The sequence below is a fragment of the Hoplias malabaricus genome, chromosome 13, assembly GCF_029633855.1.
Source record: "Hoplias malabaricus isolate fHopMal1 chromosome 13, fHopMal1.hap1, whole genome shotgun sequence".
NCBI classification, from domain to species: Eukaryota; Metazoa; Chordata; class Actinopteri; order Characiformes; family Erythrinidae; genus Hoplias; species Hoplias malabaricus.
Window position 1 is genome coordinate 29,979,583 of NC_089812.1, and position 18,212 is coordinate 29,997,794.

At 39.7% G+C, this 18,212-nt stretch overlaps 1 protein-coding gene across 1 annotated transcript; it reads right to left on the reverse strand.

Annotated features, from left to right (window-relative positions):
• Positions 1 to 12,915: 12,915 nt before the first annotated feature.
• tmem150b (transmembrane protein 150B) lies at positions 12,916 to 16,184 on the reverse strand. Its single transcript, XM_066643094.1, has 6 exons — positions 16,098 to 16,184; positions 15,942 to 16,001; positions 15,494 to 15,561; positions 14,316 to 14,443; positions 13,729 to 13,906; positions 12,916 to 13,309 (listed from the first exon to the last, which is right to left on the reverse strand). The coding sequence occupies exons 1-6, from the start codon at positions 16,160 to 16,162 to the stop codon at positions 13,119 to 13,121; spliced, it is 690 nt and encodes a 229-aa protein (XP_066499191.1). The 5' UTR covers positions 16,163 to 16,184; the 3' UTR covers positions 12,916 to 13,118.
• Positions 16,185 to 18,212: the final 2,028 nt, after the last annotated feature.

Below are 18,212 nucleotides of genomic sequence, written 5' to 3' on the forward strand. Positions count from 1 at the left end.
CCGCTAATCCACTTCAGTGGATATGGAACCTACCCGGAGTCACTGGGTGCAGGAGGACGGCCTGGGGGGGTTGTGACTTTGCAGGGCAATGCACACATACACTTTCACTCATACCTTTGGACACTTTTGAGTAGCCCATCCAACTATCACTAATGGGTACTCATGAAGAGAACACACCATAATCCTCACCAACAGTCTTCTGCAGTGGGACTTGAACCAGGTCTCTGGAGCTGTGTGACAGTGACACTACCTGTTCATTCATTCATAAGGAGGCAGACTTGGCCTAATGGAGGACAGGGCTAGGTACCGAAGGTTTTTGGGTTCAATCCCTAGGATAAGCAGGAACATCCATGGCTGAAGTACCCTTGAGCAAGGCACTGAACCCCCAAATGCTCCCCAGGCGCTGGGGACGGCTGCCCCCTGCTCTGGGTGTGTGTTCACAGGTCCTAGTAATGATGTAAAAACTAAAGAATAACTGCATTTTAAAAATTTCAACTTGCAGATATATTTTTAATATAAGGACTTTGATGAATTATGAATTATGATGAACCTTTTTAACAGAGATGTGGCTGTCTATTCAAAGAATTTCAGCAGCACAATAACCCCTTTATCCGCCCCCTTTAAATGTGCTGTCAAAGGGATGTATTTCTATGTATATGTTTTTATCTTTCATCAAAAAAGGCAGGTTAACGTTCCTCAGCAGCAACTTCACTGAGGATTCACCTGATTATGGAGTAAACTAACACTTTTATGTTGTACATATATTGCCATCTGCCTCTTATACAATTACAGTATAAGTTTTGACTCACGCAAATGCATAGACGCACACACACCAACAGAGGAAACTGCAATACAATGATAACCGTTCTGAATACAATAGCCCCCAATGAAACACTCATACTTACAGGCCCAGTTTAGCTCTGAGAGGTCACACACAGACACATACGTTACTGCACACACAGCTCAGAGGAAATACCATTAATTTACAAGAAGGAGTTTGTGGAGCAGAGAAGGTTTCTCTCTCGTCTTTTCTTGGACGGCGGACAGAAGCCAAGTGATGTCATTGCTGTTTCTGTTCAGGAGAGTCCAGTCTGGCCGTGTGACACAGAGACCACTGGGAAATGTCCATGTCTCCTGGGCTTTAGTTTGTCAACTGAATATATCTGATAGTGATATTAAACAGAAGTTGGTTTTGGGAACGCTTCCAGGACACGAACCCTCATATTTACATATTCTGCACATTCCTATGTAGTAAATGCTCCCTGACTGGTTAGATAAATATCCTTCATAAAGAAATGTCCTTTGATACGTTCCCAAATATATATTATATATACACTGCGTGAATTGTTAGTGGGTAATTATTTAACAACAGCTAAATTTGGTTTATTCTATCTACAGAACTGTTTAAATTAAAATTAAATAAAAGCAGGACAAACATATACTAGCAACTACTTTGTCATATCAGCAGCACTATACAAATCAAATATGAATTCTCCAATTGCGTACATTAAAATAAAGTTGTTTGTTTCTCCATTCAGACGCTTTATATTCATAAAGGACACAAAATATTATTTTCTTTTACATGTAACAAATCTCTGCACACTCAAGCTATTTATTTTTTTTTTTTTTTCTTTGAGAAAAGTTTCCCACAGTCATTTGGCAAAAAAAAAAAGAAAAAAAGGAAATATTAGTATCTTACATGCGATTCATTCTGATTAATCACAGGATGTCATTCTGATAAACTTTTTTTTTAATTGATTGACACCAGTAGTATTTCCCCTTATCAACCCTTGGACAATGATTTTGAGCGGCATCTGGCATCGAGTCTTGTTTTGAGAGCACATACTGCAGCACATTAAACAGACAGAACTTGGCATCACTTATGTATCTGTATCTTTACACTTATATAGCGCCTTTCTAGACACCCAAGGACGCTTTACAATCCACACTGCTCAGAACACTCAATCCACACACACACTGGTGAGAAGCGGCAGCCAAACGCGCACAGCGTACTCTCAACCAGGAACGACCGTCCACCTGGAGGACTGCATCGGGCACTAGGGTTTAACCCAGGATAGAGCGCCAATCCATATCTGGGCACACACATACAGACATTCATTCACACACCAGGACAGTTATTAGAGAAGCCAATTCACCTACCCTCCATGTTTTTGGACTGTGGGAGGAAACCGGAGTCCCCGGAGGAAACCCACGCAGACACAGGGAGAACATGGAAACTCCACCCAGATGGGACTTGAACCCAAGATCCCAGCGCTGGGAGGCGAACGTGCTAACCACTAAGCCACCGTGCCGTGCCGTGCCGTGCCACTTATACGTGTATTATATAACAATTACATTTGAATCAGCTCTAAACAGTGGATAAAGAGGTTGAACTCTGACTCTATTCATGGTTAAAACCATGCTCTGTGAAAAGAGAGAGCAGTGAAAAACAGCCAAAATGAACGTGCCTTGGGTCACCCAGACAACAGCCCCGGAAAACAAATGATGGGCCATTTTCCTTATTTTATTTCCTTGCCATATTTTAAAACCAATTATTTTTTATCATGTATGCATTTGTGCATTCTATGCCGAGGTTCAGAGGGCTCTGCAAAAATCCACAAAGAAAAGCATAAGTCAACAGAATGGGACAGGCTGGTACAGCTGCACATGACCATAAGGTCACTGTACCTGTGGAGGTACTGAGAGGTATATAAAAGAGGAACCTTTAGAATCCACTACCACTACCTTTAGAATTCAACATCTGCAAAAGAACCACTTTTGCCAATCAAATCCTCATAACAATGTTCCAACACTAAGTGTAAAGCCTCCCCAGAATATCAGAATATTTACTGCATAAAAGATGGATTACTACATTTACTGAAACAAGTTGTTCCACAATGTTACATTACAGCATTCATTAGTGTAATTTAGCAAGAGGAATATAGCAGGATGATACTAGAGGCCTCCAGAAATGAGGCCTGAAAGAGATCAGTACCCACAAACCGACTGGTAGAGTTAACAGACTGGCCAGAATCCAACTGAAGACACTGTGTTGGATTAACAGAGACATGGTTTTGGTTTGCTTTGCTCTGTTATTAAGCCCTTGGGCTGACTGAGAGAAAATTGCTGGAGATTTAACTGGCACGAGGAGCCGGTACTGACATCTGTGACTTCTGTAAGACGGATGCATTCACTGAACATACGACAACCTGGTCCTGATATCAGAGCTCAAACTACTATTGCCAGCTCTACACTGTCCACAACCAATATTTCAGCAATAAATATATTCCTGATTCACTTAGACGTTTAAACTATTCCACTTTCTTGCACACATATCAAATTATACATTATAAAAATTATGGAGAACACTTACAAGAGAAAATTAATGAAATTTACATTGCTTAAAAATACAGTGCCGGTGTCACAACAACATTCTTACCATTATGTAACAGATACAATTGTATAAATGGTACTCGGCTCCAGGGACCTGGAGGTTGTGGATTCGATTCCCGCTCCGGGTGACTGTCTGTGAGGAGTGTGGTGTGTTCTCCATGTGTCTGCGTGGGTTTCCTCCTGGTGACTGTCTGTGAGGAGTTGGTGTGTTCTCCCTGTGTCTGTGTGGGTTTCCTCAGGGTGCTCCAGTTTCCTCCGACACAGTCTAACACACGTTGGTAGGTGGATTGGCGACTCAAAAGTGTCCATATGTGTGAGTGAATGTGTGTGTTGCCCTGTGGGGGACTGGCGCCCCCTCCAGGGTGTATTCCTGCCTTGTGCCCAATGATTCCAGGTAGGCTCTGGACCCACCGCGACCCTGAACTGGATAAGCGCTTACAGATAATGAATGAATCTTCAAAAGCATTGTGATGCTGCAGAAAGTGCACTACATAACTTTTGGAGTACGGTTGGAGATCATAGTGCTGTTAAAATGAAAATACATTTAAATATGCTGCTCGTTATAACGAGAACAAAATTGGAGAACCTTATTTTTGCTGGTCGTGTAAGTTGTTCATCAGATAGTTCATCAGATACGAATGCAAAGATATGTGGATATATGGCCAATGAAGTAATTTCACGTGAACCCACCCTTAGAACAAGTACATTCTTTTTTTAGCCCATCCCAACATGGGCTTCTAGAAATGAGGGCAGTTTTAAAATGTCACCATGGTTACATAAAGGAATAACTGGACATTCTCCCTCACCATCCCTCCTCTGTCTGTGTTCCTAAAGGGCTCTGGACAGAGGAAAGGTCAGAGCATTCAAAGAAAAAGGTCTCCACACCGACCCTGGCGTCATACAAAGGTTAGGACACAAAAAAGACCCAGCGTTTCTACAGACATCTGCTCCAGCTGCTACACTCGGCTTTTGTGTTGTATATTTTCACTAAACTTCAAATGAAATTAAAAATCTTAAGCGTTTAAGAGTGCATCACAAGGGAAAGGGCAGGATTTACAACTTTTGTTGTAACTTTTTAAAATATGTTCATATACTGCCATATAATTATACAGTAAAAATAAAACTTGCTGATGTTCAATTGGAAGTCAACAAGTTCAGTGTCAAACATCTGAATTCAGGGATAAACCCTTAACAGTGGAGACTTCATAAAGCACAAATATACCCTGTATTTTACACTAAACAAGACAGGGTTAAAGGCGAGCCTCTTTGATCAGCCGCAAACTACTCCAGCCCAAGCCTGAGAAAACCATCAACTTCAGATGTTCAAAAGAGGGGGAAAAATCAGCAAGATACACCCATACGTCTATAGAGGATAATTACTGTTTACCCTGTATCCACACAACAGCAACATCAGAGATAGAGAGCTTTTTCCATTTTAAAACTACACATGCTCTAACTAATGTATATCAGGTTAGATCAAACTGATGCATGCAGATATATTTATAAGGTGAGGGGAGAGTGATCTCACACAATATAAGTACTGCCTGAGGAACACGAGAGCTTCCAATTTACATGCATTTACATGTTGGTGTTGAAGCAAACATCATTCTGCGACTCAAACCACTACGCAGCTGATTGCGTCATGCAGCCACGGAAATGTTGTCAGGGTAACAGTGCCATTTGTGTAAATGATTATGATTATATCATTATAATTTGGGCACATTAGCAGGGTTTCATTTTTATTTAAAGAGGGAATAAATGCAGGAGGACAAACCAGCATCCATGGTTCCCAAACAACCCAGAATCGTAAAGGTACATTATTGTCACTGAGCGTAATGTCACAAACAGCGTAAATGTACTTTTAAAGCTACAAAAGCAGTTTAATCATCCAGTTCCCTAAAGGTACATTACATTCTCTGAAGGAGAGGTGAATATTTATAAGCATTCATTATACACCTGTGTAAAAAACATGAGTGGAAATAGTGCGTATGAAATCTACACACCATTACAATCTACAATTATTTCAGAATTATTATAAACAAAAAGTACTGAATATGTACCCTTGAGTGTATCACCACAGATACTTTTCCTGAGAGTGTACAGCAAATCTGACTCCTGCTGTTATTTTTGTCCTGTGCCAATGTGCAGAATATTTTCTTGAATGTTAAGTAATTCCCTTGCTACATCCTTGTTCAACTCAGGCTTGTTTAAGAGCATCTGTGGGGTGTGTATGTTTGTGTTAATTCATTGTTGAGATTAGCACTAACCCCTTTCCCTTCCTCTATATATTTCTCTATGTCTTCAGTCATTAACAGCACTCTTTTCTCTACTGTCCCAAATCCCAGGCAAAACCCGGACACACCCAGATATACTGGGTGAGCTGGGTGCAGTTTAATGTGTGTGTGTGTGTGTGTGTGTGTGTGTGTGTGTGATCTTCATGCATCTTTTCAGTTTCTCCAAATCCATCTTCAAAGTGGTGTGTGTGCATGCGTGTGAATGTGTGTGTCTCTGTCAGTGTACATTCATGTGAAGGATGTTGGAATTGTAACTGTTGATAAGCATCTCAACAAGTGCCAAAAAGATAAAATCTGTGCCAATGGATGTCAGTGGATTCTCTGTAAATGCTCACTCTTTCTCTCCCTCTCTCCCTTCTACCTACACTCTCATTCATTCTTCAAGTGCCCTCTGTGCCCAACATGCCACTGCTGTCTGGGTATTTGACCCAAAAAAAGTCCCCACCTCTCCATCTCAAAGAATACTTTCTCTCTCATCCACAGAAGCAGACTCCACCAGCTGTCACTAACATAATCAACATGCCTGTGTGTGTGTGTGTGTGTGTGTGTGCGTGCACGCGCATTTGGGCGCAGGCCACCATAATTATATAATTAGGCCTTGTCTGATAGTTCTTTAGAAGCAGCCATGTGTGGCCTTTTGGGTACTTGTGTGTGTGTGTGTGTGTGTGTTAAGGAATGTGGCAAACTTGGCATTTTTTGAGCTAAAGGGCAGCTTTCTCCAGATGTGTGCCAGCACTGGAGGATGAGATCACGGCTGCAGGGGCCTACTCACTGCAGCCGCTGGCATTACTTACACACCCTCACTGTCTCTCTGTCTCTCTCAGGGTAGAAGGAGTTTAATACTGTATCAGTTATTTGAACAAGGACACATAGTGTAATGGACATGAAGCAGTGAATAGCGTTCTTTGTGGGGCAGCTCCTTAATGTGCATGTGTGTGAGTGAGTGAGTGAATTAAATTCAGTTTAATGAAGAGCTTGGTATCTAAACAATTACCAATAACAACAGACATGGTGAGCTAATTCCGATTTTGAATATGTAGCAATAAACATGTCCTCACAGGCCTGTACTACGCTCAGGGATGTAAAGTTGTTAGAGCAGGTTGCAGTAACACTAGAAATGCTGTAAGTGTTGTAGCAAAGTCTGAAAGCTTGAAATAGTCTTTTACCTAAACAATGCCAACTTTGAAATGGCAAGTCTTTTAATACACTAACACAATTTTTACATCTTATTTAACATTAACTCTGAAACATATTCTATAAGTATTGCAATAAAAGAAAAAGGGCTCTCCTGCAAGATATGTGCACACTTAAAATGTATTTACCATAAAGTCTGCATGCTATATGCGTATTTTAATGATAAATATAGTATGTAGTAATTTTTTTTTTTACACTTTGACCAGTGAACTCACCTCACTCTTTCTCTCTACTCTCCTGGTTTTTTGAAGTGCAGCAAAGGCCTCAGGATTTTGGCCATGTGCAGATAAGCGCTGAAGGCGTTTGGTTTGGAGATAATGCAGCTGCTCTATTGTTGACCTGAAAGAGTCACACAGGGGATAAGAATAATCGAGACTGGAGCAGGCCACAAACCTGAGATTAAAGTTTGGTTTAAAGCTACAAAATGTGTGAGACTTGTTGTCCTTTTAAAACAAAGAAAAGACAAATACATGAAGTCTCGTCTCTTACGTAAGACATGGTTGACCTCTCTGGCCAACTGCCAATCACAGCACTTAAGAGCACTGCCCTTTGGTCAAGCCTGCTGCTAAAGTCTGTCATTTACACTGTTCAACAATTACAAACGCCATCAATTCTTTAGAAACATTTAAGGTAAAGCTCTTTTGTTTCTTTTTAGTGAAGAAAGAGACTAGAATTGTTACTTTAAAGAAAAATCATATGCATTATACACCCAAACATTTCTGAACACATGCTTATCCAATATATAGGGTAGCTACTCCTCGTTCCGGCCACTTGTAAATACATTAGTAATCTTTACTCACTCAAATCAACATTTTTCAAGAGTCATATGTGTGTAGATTAATAACCAAGACTTGCTTGACTTTGAAAGAAAATATGTTTTTAGATAAAAACGCTTTTGTTTAAGTAGGTGCCAATACTGCCAAGATTATTGGCGCCCCCTAACTTTGGCCACCTCCCCTGCTTGTGACAGTCAAATGAGACAGTTGCTACCACATTCAGTGGTTTTGAGAGGTTCACAATGACATTACGTTTGTCCTGTGTTGGTATCCGTACTCTACATGTAAGGATTACAATGGCGGTAGATTTTCCCCTCAGAGAAAAGGAAGCTAACCGCTAAGCTAACTTTTACACAGAGGGAAATATCTGTCGCAAAATGGAAATGTGTTGTGTTCTACATGCAGTTTTGCAGACAAAGAATTACAACACTGTTAGAGATACTTAAATATTGTTTGGATATGAGATTTTTTGCAAGACTGATGTTTAAATGTCCTACTGAGGCATGAACTACAATGGAATTGGCAAAGAGAGAGAGAGGAATTGCACCATATATGGCAGAGGCCAGAGTTAGGGGAAAGACTGCTATATATATTTATATTAAGGGTGTCAATAGTGAGTTTTTACCCTTTCGCTGCACCAACAGCTCCTACAGTCTTCATTTCTCTGAGGATTTGAAAACATTCAGCTAAAGAACATTAGTGAAGTCAGGTATAGATACTGACCAATTTTGACTCACGAAAGTCCCTCAAATTATTAACTCAAAACTATTATCTCATTATATACAGGTATCTGTAAAATATCATAATGTTAGGAATGAACATAACCTTCAATTCAGTCTGCCCTAAATACTGCAGTGTTTAATGCATGAACATTTTAACTAGATTCTTCAGCATTGATTGATCAATAATCAGGTTTCCTCTGCTAGCATAATGCTAGTAACATGCGGTAACAGCTGAATCTCCCCCAGGTCTTAGTGCACCCAAGTTTCATTACATTGTTAATATGGAGACAGAGAGAACCCTTGTTGAACAGGGGTGGGGGAGGGGGGTTATAAGTTAAAATTAATCCAAGTAGAAAGTCGTTTTTTTTCCCCCTCACAAACTGCTTCACGTTAAAAAATGCAGAGCTTAGGACTGCGTTTCCCCCAAATCGCCTTTAATATGAACCAACAAACATGCTCTGAGGTCCCCAAATTTTTGATGGCCAACTTATTTTTCTGTTTTGTAGATGTGCAAAAGGAGAGTAGATGAGTACTCTGGCTGAAACGGTAACACCCCAGAGAGCACAGTTCCACCTCTGAATCAGAGACCTGCCAAGGTGCCAGCAGATTTCCCCCTTCATTTAACTCTGGCTCCACCAGAGCTTTCCCAGTGACAGCCTTGGTTATGCGTTTTGACTCAATCCACAGCACTGCATTGGTTCTGGCTCAGTTTGAATCTGGCTCTTATTGAAATGTCCACTCAGCTTTTCCTACCATCTAAAAATAAATAAACAGACAGAGAACACTGAAACTCAAAGGCGAGTGTCCAGCAGGCAGAATAACAGAGATCATAAAAGGGCATTTAAATAGCAGTAGATGATTCCCATGGCATTCCAGCACGTCTGTCTGTCTCCCTGTCTCTCACTCTCTTAGCTCTCTGTCTCTCATTCTATTTACATCTCCCTTTCTTTTTCATCCTCTTTGTTTATGCTGTTATGCCATCTGTCCATTCAATCCAGTTCAAGTTGAAGGAGCATTATCTAACCTGTTCAGTTTTCCCCTGCTTTTCTGTTTAACTGCCTTCTTTGTCTCCCCTCATTACCCCCTGCTGAGAGCCACATATATGTGAAAGAATGCCTGGAGGACAACCATACACTTTCTCATCAGAAAAGTCTGTGTGGCTCTTTCATGTCCACAGCAGCACCCATAGAAGACATGAAAGAGTAAAATCACTGGAATGCTTCATTAGTGTTTATTTACACTCATGCTTCCTTGTTTATACTTATATATTCATATCACAAACTTCTTTCACCATACCCGGTATCAAAAAATCAACTGCTTAGCTGCTATGCAACTATGCTGAAAGGGGGGATAATAACTTGATGCCATGTTTTATAAAGTAAAATTTTTGCTACTTGCATAATGATCATATTTCTGTGTATACAGTCTCATTCATTCATTCATTCATTCATTCATTGTTTGTAACCACTTATCCAGTTCAAGGTCACGGTGGGTCTGGAGCCTACCCGGAATCACTGGGCGCAAGGCAAGGACACACCATGGAGGGGGTGCCAGTCCTTCACAGGTCAACACACACACACACACACCTAGGGACACTTTTTAGTCGCCAGTCCACCTACCGATGTGTGTTTTGCACTGTGAGAGGAAACTGGAGCACTCGGAGACAACCCACTCAGACACAGGGAGAACACACAGTCAACCAGAGTGGGACTCACACCCACAACCTCCATGTCCCTGAAGCTGTGTGACCACGACACTATCTGCTGTACTGTGCCACCCCAGTACAATTCTGTGAGAAAAAAGTTCATATTTGGTTTTCTGCCATGTTTTAACATTAAAATATTAATAATAATAAAAACGTATAAAAATCTTTTTCAGTTGCTCTGCCCAGCCTTGAGCAAGACTTTTAAGATTACATTCACCTCTACCTGAAGCATAAGTAATACATGTTTTATCTCCTTCCCTTGTAAAGTTAATTTGTTGGAGCATTCATTCATTATCTGTAACGCTTATCCAGTTCAGGGTCACGGTGGGTCCAGAACCTACCTGGAATCATTGGGTGCAAGGCAGGAATACTCCCTGGAGGGGGCACCAGTCCTTCACAGGGCAACACACACTCACCCAGACACTTTTGAGTCACCAATCCACCATGTGTTTTTGGACTGTGGGAAGAAACCAGAGCACCCGGAGGAAACCCATGCAGAGAGAACAGGAAGAACACACCAACTCCTCACAGACAATCACCCAGAGCGGGAATCGAACCCACAACCTCCAAGCCCCTGGAGCTGTGTGACTGCGACACTAACTTGCTGCGCCACCGTGCCGCCCTTTCGTCCAACAGTGATGACATATACTTACATGATTCCACTTGAATCATTGTACAGCAAAACATTTTCATTTTCACATAAATGAACCACATCTAAGAGCACTCTAGGACATGACTGAATACAACCTTCCCAGGGCTTATCACACCACATGCTGGAGTGCGCTTTTCACATTCACCACACACATGGAGACAATATTTAGAGCAAATTAATAGGAGGCCTCACCCAAAGGCTAGAATAGGGAGTTACTCAGTACATAACTTACAGCCATCTTCATCAAGCCTGTTGAGATCAGCTCCGTCACTACCCTCTCATTTCTCTCTGTCACATTGTGCTAACCAGCTAAGTGGTGAGGTTTTTTTGTTGTTGTTGCTTTTTTCTGAAAGTGCTTTAGAGCTAAATATCTATGCAGTAATTATTATTATAAAGATACAAGTTGTGTTTCAACATCAAGGCTGCAGCCAGAGTGGGAAAGACCTTGCTATCAACAGTCACCAAGGGCTCCACTTCAGTGGTCAGTGTACATAACCTTTACCTTCAAGGTAGAAATTATTTACATGAGCAGTACGTCTTACTCTAAAAATAAAAAGAGACTTTAAAAGTACCACTATCAATTTAACACCCAAAATGTGTTAATTAGTTAAAAGTGTCTTAGATGTGACTGTACACTTCATGTTTTCATTTAGTATGTGCAGATATATACACATACAAATAGTCCTCAGGTTTATCTCCATCCGCTGCTCCTCTGCAGGTGACATTACCTGGAAATGTCTGTTCCATAAGTTCGCGAAAGCGGTTTCTCGTTTGTGACAAAAATGTGGCTTTCTGAATCAGGCAGGCGACACATACACAACCCTCCTGAGATTAACATGTCTACAATCCACAGACTGATACATTCAAGTAAGTATATATTTGGCAAAAAGTTCGTGCAACTTCAAAATAAGTAACAGGTCACAGTACTCTGGCCTCTGGTTTAAGGTAGGGGTCGTGCTGGGGGAAATGTCTTCTCTCTCTGGCGCCCTCGCGTGGCTACTTTCAGAAATATTCATGTATTCTGTTGTTGAATCCAGTAACCTTGCCGAATTTGCTGCTAAAATAACTTTATACAGGATACGTTTTGCTACTGTGTATAAATAACGATTTAATTGTTTAAAGAAAAGAAAAAAACACTGTTTTTTTGAATAAGACGGGTTCAAAATTTGCCTGGACCCTGGAGCACCTGCTCAAAGAGTCGTCCCTCATAGAAGACATCTGCAAAATCCATTGTTTAGTGTCTCTGTAACTTAGGCCTCACACACGCACACATTTGTAAAAGCTATCTGACCTTTTTGATTCCAAATGATATAGAATACAATATCACACAAACCAACAGAGAATAAACTGGGCAGTTTTGATTGACTGCTAATTTTATTTATTTATATATTTATTGGTGTCTTCACCACGGCGCAGCAGGTTAATGTCGCAGTCACACAGCTCCAGGAACCTGGAGGTTGTGTGTTCGATTCCCGTTCCAGGTGACTGTCTGTGAGGAGTTGGTGTGTTCTCCCCGTGTCTGCGTGGGTTTCCTCCGGGTGCACAGTTCAAAAACACATTGGTAGGTGGATTGGCGAATCAAAAGTGTCCGTAGCTTTCAGTGTGTGTGTTGCCCTGTGAAGGACTGGCGCCCCCTCCAGGGTGTATTCCCGCCTTGCGCCCAATGATTCCAGGTAGGCTCTGGACCCACCGTGACCCTGAACTGGATAAGGGTTACAGGTAATGAATGAATGAATGAATGAATGAATGTACTCAATCAGTTTCTGTGGTGTGCTCTTTATTATATAACTCCATATAACTCTCCTGTTACAACTAAGAGGAAACTAAAGGATTGATCTTAAAATGAAATGATTTAGAATGTGAAATAACCCTGTCTCAAAACTAGTTTCTTACACGAATAAATACAGACAGAAATTATATTTTGTAGCTAATTAAAGGACTCCATTTAAGTGTACAATTTCTAGCTGGTGTTAACAGTTTTAATTCTATGCTGAAATGCATGTGTCAAAATAATGTTTAATACAAATGATAAAACTTAAATAAGATAAAATATATTGAAAATGTACATTAAAATATTTTAGATTTCTTTGTACGTATACTACCACACCTTCGAAAGCATATATTTCTGTGAATGAGAAAGACTATAGACCATTGGTATATAAGTGCAGGCACATTGCAAAATAAACATTAATGGGACCACACTCACGTTGTGTCTGAAATTAAAATTATGTGTAGCACAACAAACTCTGCTGTTCACTAATGAGCTTTTGTAGCAGTCAACAAAGTTATGAAAACTAAGCTTTCCCCTAGGAAAATAATCTAGAGGAGTCCATTTCAAATCTAGACCTTTTTAAATATGTAAACAACAAATAATGCAGCTCTCTAATGAACTGGGTTCACTGCAACATTGCTACTGCTTTTGCTGAAGGCCTCTTGCTGCACACACAGTGTGTGGAAGTCGATGTGTCGAAACTCTGCTGTGAAAACTCCAAACAGAATAAAGAAACACATCACTGCAGCCCACTCACAGACAGCAGCTTCTGACCGGTAGCCTATGTTGTGTAGTACAGACACTGAGACACAGAGGTTAAGGTTCAAAGAAGGACTAAGCACAGAGATGCTAATCTAGTGCCTTCATGTTATAGTGGCACTGTAAAATGTGATAGACAATGACTAGATTTATTCATGACTTCATTGTCAAAATATAAATCTGTCAGGCTCAGACAATGACTCAGCTGCAGACAGGAAAGTCTTTAGATTGAATTTCATAGTGCATTGTGTTAAGAAGCAACATTTACCTGGACAAAAGTTTAATATTCTGAATGGTAGTATAGTGGGACAGATATTGTATATATTTACATAATCACAAACACATACTGAGTTCATACTGTGGCTGGAAGGTGATAAATTGTTGTTGCTCTATGTCTATAATCTGACTTTTAGAGAGAGTCATAATCAATTCTTATGTAGTTGACGGATGTGGAAAGGATACTGGCAAGAATCAGACAGGTACACAAACTGCAGAAGACAATCCGTACTGGTCCCACCCACTTCCTGTCATGTGATGGCTTAGCACGATAGGTGAGCCACACCTGAATCCAGAAATAAGCCAAACCCACATAAAATGCCAGGAATGCCCCCAACAAGTGGACTTTCATCAGTACCGATTGCTGAAGATGGGAAAAAAAAAATAATAATTATCACTCGTGTTCATTAATAACTCTGTTACTATGGTGATGTTTCATATGACAACAAAAGATACAATTCAGGTCAAACCCTTACATTTTCAAAACATATTATAATGGCAGTTTATAGTAATTAACACATTAGAGCTATCAGCTATTTACCTTATAATCAACTCTACTAGAAGCTACTTAAATATCTGATGAGGTTTTACTCGGTCTAGGGCTCAGTCTGTGGAAGTCATAAGTAATCAACTGTACATTGTGTCTGCAGTCTGCCAAAATCTTTTTATTGTTTACTGATAAATGCATTATCGTGTAGTTTCACCTAAAAGAGGCACTCTTAGAGGTTTTCTTTTAAAATGTTACTGTTTCTCAATATGTGGCTTGTACTTACCTGAAAGTTTCCAAGCACAGAAATTCCTATACAGGAGATGAACCCGAGAACAAGACTACATGTGTTCACACGGGATGCACAACCCAGATCCCTAACCTGCTGAAACCTTATAATTACAGTCCACAGAGCTAGAGAGAGAGAGAGAGAGAGAGAGAGAGAGAGAGAGAGAGAGAAAGAGTGAAAGAGAGAGAGAGAGAGTGAGAGGGAGGGGGAGGGAGAGAGAGAGAGAGAGAGAGAGAGAGAGAGAGAGAGACAGAAAGAGTGAAAGAGAGAGTGAGAGAGAGAGAAAGAAAGAGGATAGAGAGAGAGAGAGAGAGAAAGAGAAAGAAACACAGAGAGAGAGAGAAAGAAAGAGGATAGACAGAGTGAAAGAGAGAGAGAAAGAGAAAGAAACACAGAGAGAGAGAGAAAGAGTGAAAGAGAGAGAGAGTGAGAGAGAGAGAAAGAGAAAGAAACACAGAGAGAGAGAAAGAGTGAAAGAGAGAGAGAGTGAGAGAGAGAAAGAGAAAGAAAGAGGATAGAGAGAGTGAAAGAGAGAGAGAGAGAGAGAGAAAGAAAGAAAGAAAAAGAGAGAAAAAGTGAAAGAGAGAGAGAGAGAGTGAGAGAGAGAGAAAGAAAGAGGATAGAAAGAGTGAAAGAGAGAGAGTGAGAGAGAGAGAGAAAGAAAGAGGATAGAGAGAGAGAAAGAGACAGAAAGAGTGAAAGAGAGAGCGAGAGAGAAAGAAAGAGGATAGAGAGAGAGGGAAAGAGAAAGAAACACAGAGAGAGAGAGAGAGAGAGAGAGAGAGAGAGAGAGAGAAAGAGTGAAAGAGAGAGAGAGAGAGTGAGAGAGAGAGAGAGAGAGAAAGTAAGAGGATAGAGAGAGTGAGAGAGAGAGAGAGAAAGAAAGAGAGAAAGAGAGAGAGAGAGAGAGAGAGAGAGAGAGAGAGAGAGAGAGAAATAAAAAGAGAGTGAGTAAGGTTAAACTCAGCTCCACTCCATATTTATCATCATGTATTCATTTGTAACTTTTCTTGAGTCCATAAAAAATTAATAAAAGAGAAAAAGCCAGATGGATAATTAAAGATTAAATAATAATAAAAAAGAAAAGAAAAAATACTAATGTCCTTCAAACACATCAGCTACATGCTACATAGTCATATATTGTTCAACTATAAAATGATCTTGGGAAAACATACCCAGTACTGAGCAGATGTTGCATATCTGAGAGAAGAGACAGCTTTGAGGGTTGTACGAGCCACAAGTGCTAATGAAAACAATTACACTATTTTTAGTTATTATTTTCAATACAAGTGGTGAAATAATAAAAATATAAAATGAATTGACTCAGTATCAATAATCTCAGTAACAAATATTATTTGTTCATTGTATCCTCTGCATTAAGATATTTTAGTAGAAGGTCATTATTTTTGCAGGACAGGTTATGTTGCATTTAAGTCCACACTGATAGTTATTAAACAGAATCTGAATATAGGAAAAATTAAGACATTGCATATTTACAGATTATTTTTTTTTATCTCAGTAACAATGATAACCTCAGTCACTCTGAGAAATCTTGTTTAGAGGATACATAGAAATTAAAGAATACATAACCTGTGGAATGTGATAATGTATTAGTATACACACCTGATATAGGGAAACCCATCAGTCAGATTAACAGTTTCATTAGAGAGAGCTACACCAAACCTGCAAACACACACACACACACACACTCATTAAGTCATGTAGTGAATGTCCAAAATGTACAAGAAAAATTGTGAAATATGAAAAAGAAAATCTTACACAGTCCACATGCCTACAGTGCTAAACACTGCCAGAGTCACAGGAAGCAGTGCCCATGCCCACATTATGAATCAGTCAAAACACCTGTGAACACATCACATGAAATATTAATCCTATAGGGGATTGCCCCATTTTTACAACCAACATTTAGCAAAATATATTTAAGCGATTCTTTTATTTTTAAGGAGTAACTCACATTAGAAGAAGGATTACTTTTTTTGGGTCTATGCTTCAGAGTGGGTTATCACATAAAACATTTCTTTCAGAACTTCTAGACAACTGGTCAGAATTCACCTGAACACACAATATCACCAGTACACAACACTTTAGAAGTGTATTAGGACAGGCCACATAGCACATAGCTCTTAGTTCATGTCATAGTTATCCCACTGTTTACACTTTGTCATGTATATGCCAGTTGCTGATGACTGTCATATGGACTACTACATCATTTAAGAGTTATATGTCACCTCTTTTTCTCTGCTATGAATCAATAGTCACAGAAGGAGGGATCTGTGCAGGAAATGGTCTGATAACAAAAAATATAATGAAATAACATTCATTCATTCATTCATTATCTGTAACCCTTATCCAGTTCAGGGTCACGGTGGGTCCAGAGCCCACCTGGAATCATTGGGCGCAAGGCGGGAATCCTTCACAGGGCAACACACACACACACACTTTTTGAGTCGCCATCCACCTACCAATGTGTGTTTTTGGACTGTAGGAGGAAACCCCACGGACACAGGGAGAACACACCAACTCCAAGGTCCCTGGAGCAGTGTGACTGCGACACTAACCTGCTGCACCACCATGCGGCCCAACAGCTATACACTTAATCAATAATATTAGAACAATATTATTTTCAGATAGTGGCTAACACCAGTACTGATCCTAAAATGTCAAACAAACAAAAAACCTACAACATAGGTTTTTTCTTTTCTTTTCCTGAAGGCTAAAATATGTTTTCAAGCAGGCTTTCAAGCTCAAACATATCAAGTTCTCCCACCCCACAGGAGGAAATACTCAGTGTACAATATTACATCTGATTAGAAGTGTGTGAACCTGCAATTTCAGGTCAGATTTATGACAGGGTTGTATGGGATTCAGTTTCCTGGTTATGAAATTAAATTGAAAAAGATAATTTTTTATTTTATTTTTACAGCAATCCATTCCTTCATTCCAGAATAATTTTAAATAACAGGCATAATTATATTTAAGCACATGATAACTTTTCTTTGGCGTCTATTGAATTAGAGATATTTTCATCATAATTCTCAATATTATCATATGCCTTGATCATTTTAGACATTTATGCTAAATAGAACTAGCATATATTTGTTAAGCTGCTAAGCAGAAAATGTCAGCCACTGGTAGACCCACCGGTGGCCTAATATTGCATAACTTTTTAAGTCTTTTCTACGCGCAGAAACAAACTTACAATGAAGTGGTGAGAGAAACAGGGAAAAGTCTAAGTATCACACGATATGACATTAGTGCAATGATACAAGTAGAGTGAAACAGAGATGGAACAAATTCCAGCAAACAGTAAGATAAAACATTATTTTAATACTCACCGTGTCAGTCTGAATTTGATTCTGTCCACGGGGATTTTAAAAACCCTTCCCTTTGTTTTACCAATCCAGTGTTATCAGGAAGGGCTGCACTTTGCCCTCCCTTGCACTTTTATTACATGAGAGATATGACTAATATCTGCAGGTTAATCATATTACAGCAGAGAATGAATACAGACTGTTTGCATGTGCATACAGAAGTCTAAAAGATGACGATAATGATGATGTTGCTGGTGATGAACACATTGATTCAAATTAGAGACAGTCATCATCTGGGGTGTGTCTCCAATTTTTACACAGCAGATTCAGTGGCAACTAAAATATGTTTATGAGAGGAAATAAAAAAAATATTTAACGGCTGTAGAATGATGGTGTATTCGTTTTGTTGTTGCATGCACCAATGTGAGGTCAGTTTGCTTTGAGGTTTATGACAATAAGACACATATTGAATTTCAATTTTAAAGTCTTATTTTAGCCTGTGAATTACATAGACAGAAGATGTAATATTAGAAACATGTTTCAAAACCTCATACTAATAACT

Bases quoted from the DNA above. Each gene is read 5' to 3' on its own strand.
- tmem150b (XM_066643094.1), bottom strand. From the start codon at position 16,162: ATGTGGGCATGGGCACTGCTTCCTGTGACTCTGGCAGTGTTTAGCACT. The intron at 13,907-14,315 runs GTAAGTACAAGC...TCCCATCTTCAG, and splicing joins CTGTGCTTGGAAACTTTCAG to CAATCGGTACTGATGAAAGT. The intron at 13,310-13,728 runs GTATCCTTTCCA...TCTGTGTCTCAG, and splicing joins TACCTGTCTGATTCTTGCCA to TGTCTGTACTACACAACATA.